This window comes from Zonotrichia leucophrys, chromosome 2 (genome assembly GCF_028769735.1).
Source record: "Zonotrichia leucophrys gambelii isolate GWCS_2022_RI chromosome 2, RI_Zleu_2.0, whole genome shotgun sequence".
Lineage (NCBI taxonomy): Eukaryota > Metazoa > Chordata > Aves > Passeriformes > Passerellidae > Zonotrichia > Zonotrichia leucophrys.
The window spans coordinates 32,380,555-32,396,376 of record NC_088171.1 but is presented as its reverse complement, the minus strand read 5'-3'; the positions used below and the strand labels follow the sequence as shown (position 1 = coordinate 32,396,376).

General features: G+C 35.7%; 1 protein-coding gene across 2 annotated transcripts in view; it reads right to left on the bottom strand.

The window, feature by feature from the left end:
* Positions 1-4,247: 4,247 nt before the first annotated feature.
* SP4 (Sp4 transcription factor) overlaps positions 4,248-15,822 on the bottom strand; it is a 29,240-nt gene continuing 17,665 nt past the window's right edge. For both annotated transcript variants that reach the window (XM_064704456.1, XM_064704455.1), the window contains exons 4-6: positions 10,249-10,477; positions 9,815-10,014; positions 4,248-8,743 (exon numbers count right to left, since the gene is read on the bottom strand). In XM_064704456.1, coding sequence (XP_064560526.1) covers positions 8,496-8,743; positions 9,815-10,014; positions 10,249-10,477 — 677 coding nt within the window. In that variant the 3' untranslated portion in view covers positions 4,248-8,495. The remainder of the gene's footprint in view (positions 8,744-9,814; positions 10,015-10,248; positions 10,478-15,822) is intronic.

The window sequence follows — 15,822 nt, the reverse complement described above, 5'->3', positions numbered from 1 at the left end:
AGTTGGCCAGTCAGATGGACAATTAACAGATTGTTAATGGACAAATTCAACAGTAACTTGAGATCATAATAATACATTTTGAGGGATATGAGGTGACAATTGACTAGATATAAGTGAAAAAAGATATTTATCTCAGTGAAGTAGTATAATAGATGCTTTTGTTCTCTGAAATTAAAATAGTTGGCACCTTTAAAAAGTAATTTTCTGATCCTTATTAAAAATTGCTTGTAGAATTTTCATGGAAAGCTTGGTTTAGTTCAGCTGAGGGATCACATGGTACATTCTGTCAAATGAAATTGACATTCAAATGAAGGGGTACACACAGATTATTGTGGTACATGTATTTTTATTTCTTCAATATGACAAATAGGTAATCTCCAAATTCTTTTTCTGAACCTGTTTGAAATCTGTTATCATCTTCCACAATAACTTTCCCTTTTGATTTTCCTCCATGTATGATTGCTGTCCAACTGTTAGGGGTTTGTTGAAATAAATATTTGTCTCAGTCAGCTTCTTTTCACTGCATGTGTTCATGTGTGTTTGCTAGATATCTCCTCAATGACAACAATGCTAGATATCTCCACTGACGATGATTTCTTTTTTTTTTTTTCTTGCAGGGCACAAGCAGAACTTGAAAGAATGGAAGAGATCAAATAGAGACAGGATTAAATTTAGCATTTTTGTGGGTAAAGCCTCTTTATGTATTGGCTTGTTACGTACTCCATTATTCTCTAGCTCTCTACTCTTCACATGCGTATTAACATGTCAGCTACCACAATTAATTAGATAACAATCTAATATAGACTAGAGTTCTTAAGAGTGAGAAATTTTATTCTAACAGTGTGGTAACAGACTACCGTGCTAAACCAAGCAGAACATAGAGGCTATTGAACAGTCACAACTAAAGGAGGAACAAGGGTGCAATCACTATTACTGGCTAAATAGCAATAATAAGTAGCAAAGTGATCCTCAATGCCAAACTGATTTTGAAATCTACAAGTGTAAAAACAGAAGACTACCAAAGGTTTCAATCTTAGTTTCAGAAAAAGTCTTCAGGCACTTATTTCAACAAAAGTGAAACTTAGATATGCGAATGTAGAAGTGTGGATTGTGTTTAATGCAAAAGTCACATTTACTACAACACATCTGAATTACACCACTTGAAAGTTTTCAGTAACTTGATGTTGGATGCCAGTGAAATCAGTTCTGCTCATACTTAAGAACAGGAGCTTAAATGTATGATTATTTCATATCTTAAGCTCTTACCATTTAAACCAGAGTATTTTTATCCCATCAAGGCTACCAACTTTATTTCTGTGTAGTTTCATGCTGTTATAAAAGAGGAAGAGAAAAAAAGCTGAGGGAAATAGAATTTTTTCTATCTATGTAGAAAAATCTCTCTGGTTTATGACAATCCGTAAAAATTGATTCCTTCTCTTAATGTAAACAGATAGTAACATCCAGGATGATTGACATTTACTATGTCCATGCACAGCTCCCAGGGGAATCTACTTTTAACCATATGCTACTCTGTCTGCAAGTCCAGCAGTTAGAAAAATAAACACTATCAAGAATCTCCACTTTCAAAGACCTTTCAATAGTGACTCTACTGAGTACTCTGTGACTTCTGCTCAAGATAGAAAGAAGCTGCCAGCATCATGTGCAAGACCAGTGTTGTGCCAAAAGTCAAAAGCATTAAAAAAATGTATATTTGCAAAGGGAATATCCTACCTATTCTCCACCTTCTTCTAGCTCCATATGGTAACTACTAATGGTAACTACTGCTTTTCCTGTTCACATACTATCATTTTAGACTTCATTCAGATTTCTTTTAGTACTTCAGTCTCCTATTTTGTAATGTACTCTTTTTCCCCCTAATTAAATATTTTATCACCCTTCTCATCCCACTCTCAGGTAATTCTTGCCTGCTTCAATGATCTTGACTTCTTTTCCCTTTATGAGTGGCAGTAAACTTTAGTGACTGCTGTCAATAAAAACGGAAGACTTTAGGGGGAAAAGGTCCACCAATCATCATCGTGTTTATGCTCAAGCTAACTTTTTTTCTCCTTTAAATAAACACCTCTTCCACATGTGGTTATGAAAGTTTCCTTTTAGGAATTGGCATCAAATGATGAAAAAACTGGCATGCTTAAACAAAAATTGCAACAGTACAAAAGTAAAATGTGTGACTGAAAAATATTACTTCACTTGATTTGGCTTTCACTTTCTTGTTTTTTTCCACTCACCTGTTTAGTTTTGCATATTAAGCCCTTGGATTTTTAAAACTGGAAACAGAGAATCTTTATCTGCAAGACTGAAGTAGAGCTCACAAAAAGGAGATAGCAAGTGAATAGTGCTTTATATACTTGTTGATGTACAAACTCAAGAATCTTTAAGTCCTGAAAGATGTTCATGTCCACTTAGCAGACACACATATCAGCATCAATTTAAGTTAGGAAATTGAGCTGTGAAAGTAAATCTACACCTTATTAATTCACTTACTTTTAAAAAAAAATCTGGATGTGTCCAAGTCTATGCAGAGAATGCTTCTCTTGCTACTTGCTTTCAGTAGTTTTAAAAATCTTTCAGAACTTTGACAAATGTGTCAACACCAAAAGGTCAGCCAGCTTTAAGATTGGGTTCTTCCTTGAATTTGGTCCAAGACTTTCCTTTAAAGTACATACAAGTAACACAAAGTTATGCATTCAACTAAAAACAACATAAAAATAAATGCTTAACAGAATTTTAGATCAGCAGCACAAACACTTTTTGATAAACACTCCCTGCCCTGCAAACTTTTATTTTAAACTGTAGCTTGGACTAAACTTCCATAATATGTGGGGATGGAACAGAGTCTCATTCAACTGAAATACTTTCCAAAGGAGTTTTCCAATACAAATATTTAAGAGAGAGTACTTCTTTTGTCTGGTCTATGTGTTTCTGCAATGTGTTTAGCAAGAAGCAAAAGGTTATTAAAATAAAAAGCTATAGCATTTGAAAAGGCAATGAGAGAGGTCTTAATGGCAACCTAGGCCAGGCCAGGATACAGCACAGATGCATGAAGGAACAGATGCAAGAGAGAAAGTGAAAAATTCCAGAAATGCTGTAAAATATGTACCTGATAAAGAAATCTCTGACTATTTATGACCTCCAATATGCTCAGTTAAGAACAGTTTCTCCTTCCTAGGACAAACTATAAAGGTTGAAGCATTTATTTTTAAAGGGTTGTGTTAAAATATTGTTGTAAGAAATTATTAAAAGCTCAAGGCTAGGTATTTTCCATTCACAGAAGTAGAAATTATAGATAGAACTTTGAATTTGTACATTATGAATCTTATATTGCACACTGCTGCTCATGTAAGTCAAAGAAATGCCTATGTTCCTTGACCTGGAAATTTAGAAGTAGGCAATTTTTGGTACTTGCTATGAAAACCATCCAACAAACCACATTAAACTGTACAGAAAAATTCCCATCACTATATCAACAGTAGTTGGGCACAGCACCAATCCACCTGCTTGTGATAACTTCTGGTCATGTTTAGTGAGGCTGTTCTAGAAAAGGTATCTCGCTGCCTCTCTCCATGGAAGGTATTCTAGCAAGCAAAGATAGCACATGCCAGCTCCAGGTCCCCACAGCACCTCCATTTTCATTGTCAAATCTCAGGATATCAGGAAATGATGCAAATAGCTTTGGGGAAAGGAAAAGGAATGGGAAGCAGGGACACAGAAGGCATTAGGAAGTTCAATATGAATTCATCCTGGTATTTGCTACCTAGCTGGACAGAAAATAAAGCTAATGGAAAAAATATAAAATGTAACTTTAGATAATTTTAGCAATGGTAGGGAATTTACAGTTGTGGACAGAAATACTCAGTTTGGTATCACACCTCATGATCCCCAGAGTAGAACGATCACATTTGAAGGACTAAAAGGGTAAAATGTAACATGTACATTCATCCTTATGTAAGAGTTTGTTATTTTCTGATACTGTATATTTGAAATGGTGTAAGAAGAGGACTACTCTCGCCAGTAATGTAGAATTTGCTTCAAAACATACCACTGCCACAATACTAAAAAATTGGTCAATAAAGACATATTAGTTGGTCAGACGTCCATTTACTTTGAATTACAACATAGATTGACTTCAGAAGTTTGACATTCAAATAGAAGTTACTGAGACTTTCACAGGTATTTAATCAAACATATAATAAAGATAATATATTTATATCTCAGGAAAGATTATTCTGTTTTGCAGTACAAGGTTAGAAGTCTCAAATTATAAATTCATCTTTTGGAAAATGGAAGGAAGTGGCCCTCTTTTGTGTATATGTGGTGGTCAGGGACTTGTTTTAGTGGTGGGATTTGCAGTGTTAGCTTTTCATTTGAGCTCAATGATGTTAAAGGTCTTTTCCAACCTAAATGATTATGTGATTCTCTATGTATTTCTTCCTTTGTGAAACAGCATTACTTATTTACTGCAAAAGTACAGTAAAGTACATTAAAATTTTTAGCATTAAAAAAAAATGAGTATAACATTATCATTAGCAATTTGGCATACCATGAAAGTTATTTTAGTATAACACAATGCAGGAGCCTGACAACATTTCACTAAGGAAAGCTCAATATATTTTCTATGAGTTGAAGTCAGTACTTTCAGGTTTCCACCTATTTGTTATATTCATTCCCTGTGTGCAACACAGTGACACTTTGATTATTTATCTCTATCAAACTGAATTATCTTCAGTTTTCTAAATTTGTATTTTATCTCTGTGTGTGTGTGTGTATGCACATATTCCTTACCTTAGGAAATTTTTCCCTGTGGTTATTCCTTTGGTGCGTTCAGGAACAACCGCAGCTTCCATTTGCAAGAGCTGAACAAACCCCACAGAATTCATGCTGAGCTAGAATCTGCTGGTTTAATTCCCTGCTGGGAGTCTGCCAGTTGGGAAACGCTGACCAGCAAGTACAGGTCTTAATTACACAAATCCAGAAGCTGCTGCCAACCTTTCCCCATTGAGAAGCATTTGTTTTCTATGTGTTCTTCTTGATGAACAGATTATCATACAAATATTATTTATTGCTGCTTTATATTGTAAGCAATTAAATGAAGAAACCTTTTAAACTCAAGGGAATTTTAATAGGTTACTTGCAAAATGTTATTGCAGGCAACAACTTGTACATGATTTTAGTTCCAAACCCACCAAAAAATTATACAAATCAGCATTGTAAAAGTGTCAGATTAATGCCTTACAGGCTTTGCTGGCAGAATTAATTTCTAAATTCTAGATGTGGGGAAACATTACTCTCATTTTTTTCCTTTTCCATTTTTTTAGAAAAATTTACAAGTGAAATATTACTACAAAACTTTTTTTTTTTTTTATAAGGAATTTTTGCAAAACATTTACATTTTTACCATCAACTATTTTTCTGTTTCAAAATCATTATGTAGATTTAATACCCTATGCTGCACATCAATTCTTGCGGGATGACAATTCAGTGACATGCATAAAAAAACACCACAAGGCATTAAAATGAAGACTTAAATACAAATATTGTTGCAATAAAACAGTTATAAAATTGAAAAATAGGACCTAAACATCATGCTTACTTAACTTTGACAAATTAACTTTTTCTCCTAGATTACACACTTTTATTACTGCTCTCGTGAAAGAATGTGATAAATAATGACTTAACACCAATTGCTAATGTAATCGGCAATACATACACAAACCTAACCAAAGAAAGTATATTGTAAGAAAAAAACTATTCTAACACTGGAGTTCTACCATGGTAAATACACTTTGCACTGATAATTACAATAAAGCAAAATTTTTAATGGTGGCAAAGGGAATGAAAAGTGAAATGCCATTAAACAAGATACTACTGCACATCTGTGCCCTATTACTTACAACAGCTATATCCCACTGAGTCAAATAAAGGACATTGAAATTTACGATCCTTTTAAGACAGAAAAGTGGATTCAGAATGGTATGCAGAACAGACTGGCAGAATGTTTCTAATTCCAGCGGTAAAATGTGCACCTGCTAACACAAGTTAATGTACTTGAGATGCTATGAAGCCAACCAGATTTAGATTTGGACACATCTATAAGAGGGATTCATTGCAGATTAAAAATTACTTCAGTTTCCTATCTGCATACATAAGTATGCATGAAAAAATTACATATGAAATGGTTGTGCAGAATGCTTGTAACTTCAGTTTACAAAACTGTTAACTTTTAGGAAATATGATATTAACATTAGGAAAGTTCTTCTTTGCATAAAGTAATGTAGAGCACTGATTGTGAAGCATAATGATAAAATATATCTTTGACGTTTCAATTCCTTTATAATAAAATTAACAGTTAATACTACCTAATGTTCATCTGTATTAAATGTAACACCTAATTGCTTCTGATGTTTTAAATCCAGATACATCAGTTAAGAGTACTTTAAATAAAATATACAAAATAATGTACAAAACCCAACTAAAATTTAAAGACTCTGTTACAAGTCTAAAAAAGCTTTAAGAAACTTGAAATTTATAACCACAGTGTAAAATTGTTTTTCTTTAATCTCAAAGCTTTTTATGTAAACTGAAAGTATAAAATACCCTCAGCTTAGTATTTTGCTACAAAGGGCTGGCCTAAAGTGTACACAGTGTAAACAATGGCATTTCTTTTGCTTCAAAAATACAGAAAACACCACAAGATTGATAAATTGTTGTTCAGATGAGAAGTATATGATCTTTAGGGAATGCACAGGGTACCTGTTACGTCTTACAAACCAACAGCTACCACATACATTCTTCCTTTCATAATCTGTAGGGGAAAGAAGAACATCTTATTCTTCTTGCACTGTACTTCCTTCAGTTACATTAAAATATTTTGGTATATAAATCTCCTTAAAAACTGGTCATGAGAATTTATTAACAAGTGACTGTAGATGTAAAAGGTTGTATTTATGCCTAGGGGAAGTAATTAAAAATCCTGAGTATGAAATATTTGGCCATCTTTCCTCCTTGTACCTACTACTAATTTTCACACAGAAAATGCAATTTTTGTTATTGTTTTTTCTTTTTTTTTTTAATATTTCCTCTATATTCACTGTCACATCTGAAAATTTAACCAAACCTTTGAAACCAAAAGTTATGTCCCAAAAAGATTATAATATTTCTCTTTTCCCAGTTTGTTTTTTGGTTGGAGGATCAATATAAGACTTGATAGGTAACAGATATTTATTACCAGCCTACATACTATCCTTGAAAAATGGTGGTAATATGTGAGGGGAAAGAGAAAATGTTTACTTACTTCTTTCCTTATTAAAATGTGATAATTAATTTTTTTCTTTGGCTATTAAGTCAAAGCACAAAGAACTCAGCACATTAACCACAACATAACAAACTAGTATTTACAGAGGAGATACTGGATAACACTCAGTTGTCAGATCGACTTCCATGAATTCTAACAAAATTAAAACAATCAAACACCTAAGCTCGAGTTTTTAAGATTCAAGTTATCTATGAGTTAGAAATGGGCCATAGATGTTTTAAAATACAGAATCATAGAACCACAGAATGGTTTGGGTTGGAACGGACCTTAAAGATCTAGTTCCAACCTCCTTGCCATGGGCAGATGGGCAGGGAAATATAAAATGAAACTAATTACCAAAAATTGACACAATTTTCTTTTGTTCTACATAAAGATACCATTACTTTTGTAAATCATATGTTAATATCTTTCTATGGTTTTATCTTTCCTACTGTTTACACTAATTCTACATAGCCTAGCTCTCCACATGAAGAGAGGAATTAGAACTCACTGATTGTCATTTATACACACTACTATAATGTAGTAGTCGAAATTAATCTGAGGCCCACCTCAGAATCACTTTGCAGCATGCATCACTCAGCTGCTATTTGAGTAATTCCAAAATTTGAGAAAAGATGGCCAAAATTAACCGATGTGTTATATGGACTGAGCAAAATCCCAAAATATGTCCATTGTTGTTCATCCTGTGTTCTGTTTTGCTGCGTCTTATGGGAAAAGGATGCTCTCATTAAAATACTACAAATTTATGTTAAAAACAAAGTGCCTTCATCAAATGGTATTAATCCTAGTCAAGGTCCACCCAGTTTTACATTGATACTATCAGATTTTATAAACACATTAACATACAGTGGTAAAATAGGGGGGTAAAGTTCACTTAAAATCATTACAGAATATACAGATATATAACTAAAAAAGTACAGTATGGAAATATTATTCCTCTATCTGTTTATCCAGTCATCAATTTGCGCTGTTTGTATTTTTGAAATTTTTGTCTTGTTGCACCGGTGTACACTTCCCTTGCTGACCTTCCAACCTGGAACACTTACAGAAGTCATGACTGAAAAAAAGATTTCCTGCTCTGTAATCCACTTTACCAGCCCACTTCCATATCCTGAAAGGTATGTAAACTTAAGTGCAGCACTAGGTGTCCATATAAATGATCCTTTCAGAATTCTTCCATGTTTGTTGAAACATTAGGGGTTGCTGGGTTTGAATCTTGAGAAATGGCAGCAACAGTGACAATTCTTGGAGAACCAAGAACCTCAGTAACTGAAGAGTCCAGTTCTCCTGAGGTAACAATAGCAAGGGCTGTTCCACCACCCTTCTTGTTTTGATGAGTTTTGACATGTTTCGAGAGATGGTCACTTCGCATAAACCTTTTAGAACATTCTGGGCATTCAAATCTCTTTTCACCTTTTCAAAAAGAAAAAGAAAACCAACATGTTACTGAAAGAGAGCACTGAACACTGCTTGATCATCTGAATCTCACCCTATTCCATTCAACACTCAAAGTGTCTTTATAAGGAAACCTTTTCCACCTGTCTCATTTCCAGGTGTGTTCTGTTCAGTCACAGGCTTTTGGCCACCTACTCCCCACTACTGAAATGTTCTCAACAAGTATTTGCTATGCTGTGATCATCTGACGAGAAGTTTGAATTTCAGGACACCAGAGAATTTTCATAAACTTCTATAAATCTACCAGAGCAAGGGAGGTAAAAGCACTCAAAGAACAACTTTATTATAATGCTTTTTAAATTTAGATTACACCAATGGGAAACAAACTCAGAAACACGAATTCCAATGCTCCAAGAAGATGTATGAAATCTACACCAAGAGAGACAAATTCAGTTTACCAAAAGGTCCTGTTACTGATCAAAAGTAATTAGTGCTTAGACATGAGGTGCTCTAAGTTTGGGGAGAAGGGACAGGAGGGGGAGATACTCTCCTGGGGATAAAAATATGAAGGCTGATAAAATTTTTCAGCTTTTAAAACACCAGCTCTTCCATTCTGAACTGTTAAGAGACTTCACTTTATCAGTTCCCACTTGAAACTAGGAAATTTCCCAAGAAGACCAAATCCAGTGTACGGACTAGGTTAATAAATTTCTTAAGGACTGAGCTAATCCAAGTGAGGAAACAATAACCCTGGTCGATGGCCAATCCTATGTGCCTGACCTAAATTTGTTACATTTAGATAAGGCACTAGCTAATGTACATCAGCTATCTATGATGAAATAGTCCTCTCTTTCTAGTCTACATACAAAAGAACAACTGGAACAGATCCCTTTTTATTTATATGATTTCACAGTCAGCCTAAATTTATGAAAACTGGAATCTACCACTTCCTTATTTTAAAGTTACTTTTTTCACATTTAAGGGTAATTTTCAGCTAACTTAGTAAGTGAGAACTTTGATACCATTGTTTAACTAAGGTCATTACAAATCAGACTTGCTGTACTATGGCTACACAGAGTGATGACCAACCTGTGTGGGTTCTTCTATGCCTTTGTAACTCATCACTCCTTGTGAATCGCTTGCCACAAAAGATCCAGTTGCACACAAATGGTCTTTCACCGGTGTGCCAGCGCAGATGTGCCCGAAGATGAGATGTCTTGCCATAAACTTTTCCACAGCCTTCAATATGGCAGATATGCTGCTTCTTTTTTCCTGGCTCATTGCTGCCTCTAAAAAGATCATATTTAAACAGCTAAGTAGTTATATTCTAAAACATTACCAGCTATTAGGAGAAACATTTCATGCTAATAGCGGCAATTTTAATCCCCGTCTAAAAAAGCCCAGACAAATGTACTTTCTAAGAGAAAGCATTCAAAATCTAGGCAATATAGGACAATCTCATTCCCAAATGAGGCAAGCTGTGATAAGATGCTTAAATATATACTGATAAAAGTTACATTTACCTTCCTTCTCCCTCTCTGCAGTTAGGACATGAGCAGGCAACTCTTCTCAGTCTCTTGCCAGGCTGCACTTCCTGGTCAGAAGCTTGTTGAGCTTGTTGAAGCTGCACTTGTGTTATCTGATCGGGACTAACAGCACCAATTGCTGCATTAGCAATGCCACCTACTGCTACGGTTACAGGAGCTATTGTGGCTTGCTGTACTTTCACTCCATCCTGTCCTTGCTGTTGACCTGTAAAATAAAAATTGTTTGTACCTTTTATTAGTCATTTCAATAAGTGAAATGCACAAATAAACTTTACACATTTACATTAGGTGGACAAAAATCCACCTAATGTTAAGAGAAGCCACAAAAAAAATATTAAATCCAGTAATTTTTCTGAAGTATTACCTACCTGTTAGTTTAATGTAATTTGTTATTAAAACAGCACAAGACCCCAAATTACTGACTGATACTAAGAAAAATTACCTAGTTTAACAAATGTATTCTTTTTCTTAAAAGCTGAAATAGGCAAAATCTTACACAGAAATATAGTTTAGTCAATTGCCAATTAATGTCTCCCTAATAACCTTTGAACTATATCAGCATTCAGAAAACTACAATTAGCTAATTAAGAAGTTGTTTTATGGCACTTACAGAATTGTCACTTCTCTTACAATCTGATTAGAATCAACATCAAGCCAGGAAGGAACTTTTGAATGAAAAATAAACTTAGGACTAGACTTGAACAAACTAACATCCCAAAGCTTTTTTGAGATTGTTGTTTTGCATGATTCTCTGCTCAGGATGGGGTCACCCTGGTTAGAAGTATAAATGGGGGGAAAAGAAGCAAGAGCCGCCCTGGGGAAAGGGGTCTGGTTTGGGTTGATGGCAAGCTGAAGGTGAGTCAGCAGTGTGCCCTGGCAGCTGAAAGGGCCAGCTGTACCCCGGGGTGCATCAGCAGAGCACAGTGAGCCAGGTGAGGGAAGTGACTGGGAAGTGACTCCTGCTCTGCTCTGCCCTGGTGCAGCCTCACCTCGAGCGCTCTGAGCTGGTTTGGGTGCCTTAGTGGAAGAAGCACATCAAACTGTCAGAGTGAGTCCAGAGGAGGGGACCAAGATGGTGAAAGGTCTCAAGGGCAACATGTAAAAGGAACAGCTGAGGTCACTTGGTTTGTTCAGCTGGGAGAAGAGAAGGGGTGACCTCCACAAAGTCTACACCTTCCTCAAGGGAGGCAGTGGAGGGAGAGGTGCTGATCTCCTCTCTCCTCTTTCTGGTGACTGGTGATAGGACATGAGGGAATGGCATGAATCTGCACCAGGGAAAGTTCAGGTAGGACATTAAGAAAAGACTCTTCACTGAGAAGGTAGTTGATCACCAGAACAGAATCACCAGGGAAGGGATCAAACATAATTCCAAGACTGAATCAATGAACGAAGAATTCAGCTTGACAGCGTAAGTCCATTATCTCACTGGCTTTCTTGATCTAAGGAAATCTGGATTACTGGCTTGATATTAAAGCAAAAGAAACTATTCCAACATAGGTAAGAAGTGCAGTTTCTTGAACAACAAAGTCATATTATGTTTGTTTTAAAAATTAGTAGTATACAGACTTAGAAAATACATATAATAAACTTAATCTGACACAGAGATGACTTCTAGCCACAATATGACAATATGACTGAATGCCAGCCCTCTTAGTAACAGGAATGGGACAAAATATAATCAGATGCTGCCATTTTCAAAAATTCACTGTCTTCATACAACTGTGAAATTAAAGGAAATACCCTTTTTTTCACCTTATTTAGAGAGTGTAACAGTCAACCAGAATACTTTAGAGCAGAATACAATATTTAAGATTGTATAAATACTAGTCCTCAGTATTGAAGCATTCACTTAAAATTTAGAAATTCCTCAGGGATAACATGGTTCAGAGATATTTGAATGGGTTTTAATGATTTCTGTAGCATCCATAACATAACAGGCACCACCAATGGGGATAGGAAGAACACTCTCTCTGAAGCCTCAAGTACCCAGCTACTGAGTGAGTTGACACACAGCCCAGCATGGGACAATGACTACTTGGTTCACATGACTACTGAGGAGCAAGAGATGCTTGCACAGAATATCTTGTGTAACAGCCAGAGATGAAATCTAACACACACCACCTAACACCACCACATACATCCACACAGGTTAGTACTGAAGAACATGATATATACAGAGAACCTCCCAAAGTGACTTGATTTGTCATCTAAAGGCTACTGCTGGCTACAGGAAATAGAATAAATCTGGTTTCTGCCTAGGTCAGTACCAGGTTATTTTCACCTGAAGCACTGATCAAATTTACACAGTTATTTCCCTTAGTTTATCACTGGAAGTTGCATCTGACCTGCCTAGATATGAATAAACATGAATTCCTTGTCTTCTTAAGAAGGCCAGAAATAGTGAGAGACACTGAATGTTTTCAGTTCTCTGAAAAGAACAAGGACAAGCCCCTAAGAGATAGCGTTTGAATCCCACTTGTGATTGGACATATAGTGAAAACAAACAAACAAAAAATCTAAAAGGATTCTGGTATCAGCAGCAAAGGAAAAATAATTACAGGCTTAACCTTGAGTGCAATCCCCATATGTTTAGGATAGAACCAACTCTTTATTTTCAGAATAGCAATGTAGTGGAAATATATTTATTTCCCATACTTTAATAGGAAAAAAAAGCACTCATGATAATCCTTGAGGGAGAATATGATAGGGTAAGAAGAACATCATGATATAAATGCAAATAGTAATATCAAGTACTTTGGTCTAACAGTGGCTGAAGAGGATACTAGAGCTTTCAAAGAAAGTGCTAGTCCTGGGGCAACTCCTGGTCAGGCTGTTAAGCTGTTGGAATACTGAGTGCTATAAACAGCCAGAGTCAAAAAAAGGCAATTTTTTAAAAATATCTAATGCTTATCCTAATATGATAATATTAATTTGATAATTGTGACTGCTTGTGATAAAAACCAGGCTCACTTTCTGGTGAGCCAAAGGTAAATGAAAAGGAAGAACTTGCTCAATGTGCAGTCTTCCACAGAGCACAATCCACTCCCCATCTGTTAAACATACCCAAGGTGCAAACTCCTTTAATCCACAGAGCAGCACTAAAAATGAAGCACCTGTGAATGGTCACTACAAAAGTTAAAGATATAACAGATATTGTGACCTATTGCAGCCTCCTATTCTATTTTCATTATCAGTCACAGTACATTGCTAAGAATTCTACTTTTTTATTACAGTCTGTTAGAAGGATTACTCCATTTATGCCACAAAGTCCTATTGGAGCAAAGAAGTCCTGAGACCTAATCAGTCTGGGGTCAGAATTCAGTTGAAGAATTTATCTCTTTCTCTCTGATTTTCTTGAATTGGTATTAAAGCTTTGATGCCACCTTTCCCTGGGCTGTCCTGAGGTGACTTTATGATGTGGTATCCTCATAGTCTGTATTTTTGCTCAGAAATGGGCCCTGTAGCTCTAAACTAGGCCTAGAGAGCCAGAGAGAGCAAAGGGCAGAGGGAAAAGATGCACACCATTTATCTGCAGAAGCTTCATTTTTACTCCCCTGAATTTCCTTTTCTCATTGACTGTGCTGCCTAGCACGGACTGCAAGAGAAAAGTAAAGCTATCAGAGTGCTCTGGGAGTTTGCAGCCATGTAGCCAGGAAGAGAAAACTGAGAGTCTTTCTTTACTTTTAAACTAGCTTCCAGTTCATTAGCCGAGACAAAAGGTTTTTCTCTAGACTGTGGCTTCTTCGGAGGAACTGCTCAACTCTGCTGCTCCTGTCCAGAAGACCAACACTGCCACATCATGTCCCCTTTGGACACTGCCTTGGCAGCTCCTAGCCCAAAAAAAGCCATGCCTACAAAACAAACTTTAGACTCTGAATCTGAATCTACCATCTTTTCAGAGCAAACAGAGGTTTTATTGCTTAATATTTTTCATTCTTTTCATGTTTGTGAGTACTTTGCTCATTAAATAAACAGTTTCTTCCACTTCTCTCAGAGAAAATTTACCTCCTGAACCAGCTGGGGGAAGGATCACTTAAATCTGCTTTCTAAAGAGACCCCTTCAAAAAATTCCTTCCTAAATTTACCCTAAACCAAGACAGCTGTCAAACCAAGGCTTTTCAAGTAAGATGTGAATTGTGACACTTGAACCCTGAGAAGGATGACTCCTTTTCTCATCCCATGATTACTGGTTAATATTCAGGATATAATTCTAGCATATGACAAATAAACATTCATAGAGAAGCCTGTTCAGCATTTCTAAAAATCCAATATATTTTGCTGATTCCATATGAACCAACTTTCACTGTCCAAGTAATGAGATGACCAACTCCACAAGGGTCTTCTGACACTTCTTCAGAATATTAAATACCACTGCTGACACACTTTACCTTTCTGAACTTTCCTTCTCCCATGTAAGGACAGGGCATATCTTGGAATACAGGATACACACTACTGAGCTACAACAATTAGTATATTTATTAAACATAATACAGTGACACATTTGAGTAGAAATGATTGACAATAACCAGAAAAATGACAATAAAAATACAAAAGGGACAATGCCAAGTAAGGTTGCTCAGACAATTACACTCCCCACATGATTTCATTTAAACAGTAATAAGTTACCTGCTCTTTAGCTAGCATTAATTAGTTATAGCATTTTCTAATGTGCATATTGATTTTTCTTCTTTAAACTAATCTCATGGAGTCACTATTTTAAACTCCCTTCCCTTGAATTCCACTTACTAAATTCAGAACAGAAGGTTCTGAAGCTCTCAAAATATCATGCAAATTGCCTTATTTGAAGAACCAAGCCACAACATTCAATAAGCAAATCTAGTTTTTTGAGGTAAAAGACTAACTGAAGAAAGCACACATTAATGATTAATATTCTTTGTCAGAGCTTTACACAGCTATGAAAAAACACTGGGAAGTTCAGTAATGTAATTACTGGACTTAATTTTTGTTTTGAACTCCTGAGAGAGCACCCCAACAAGCAAGTACACTAGTAATACACAGGGTAGAAATGCATCTATTCTCATTTTAAAGCTGTTTTACACAGAAGTCTTTGTTCTTTGAGAATAACAGGAGTACATTTTAGACCAGTTGAAATATCTTTTCTCCTGAAGAAAAGTCAGAATTTTTTCACAACACCGACAGAACATGCTCAAAATCTCAAAGTGAATCTGCTATAGTCTTCAGTTGTGTGGGATTTTTTTGTAAACTATATACTAGAATCCTATGGATCACTAGGAGCTTTAACTTTTACATCGCTTGCACTTATCAAAGAGGAAGAAAAACAAAGGGAATATGAAGGGAAGATAAGAGAATTTAATTATTTCTTAAATCACCTCTGCCAAAGAAAAGAAACTGAGAAAACTTAATGTTGCTATGTGTTTGCAGCCTACTAAATTAAATGAAGACAACTTCTAGAAGTTTAAAACAGAGAGGATTTTTCAGTTGAGAGGATCTAGGTCTAAACTGGCTTCTTATTTGGAGGAAACAAAAAAACCAAACCCAGCAAACAAACCTGCTTAGTCTAAAAACAGG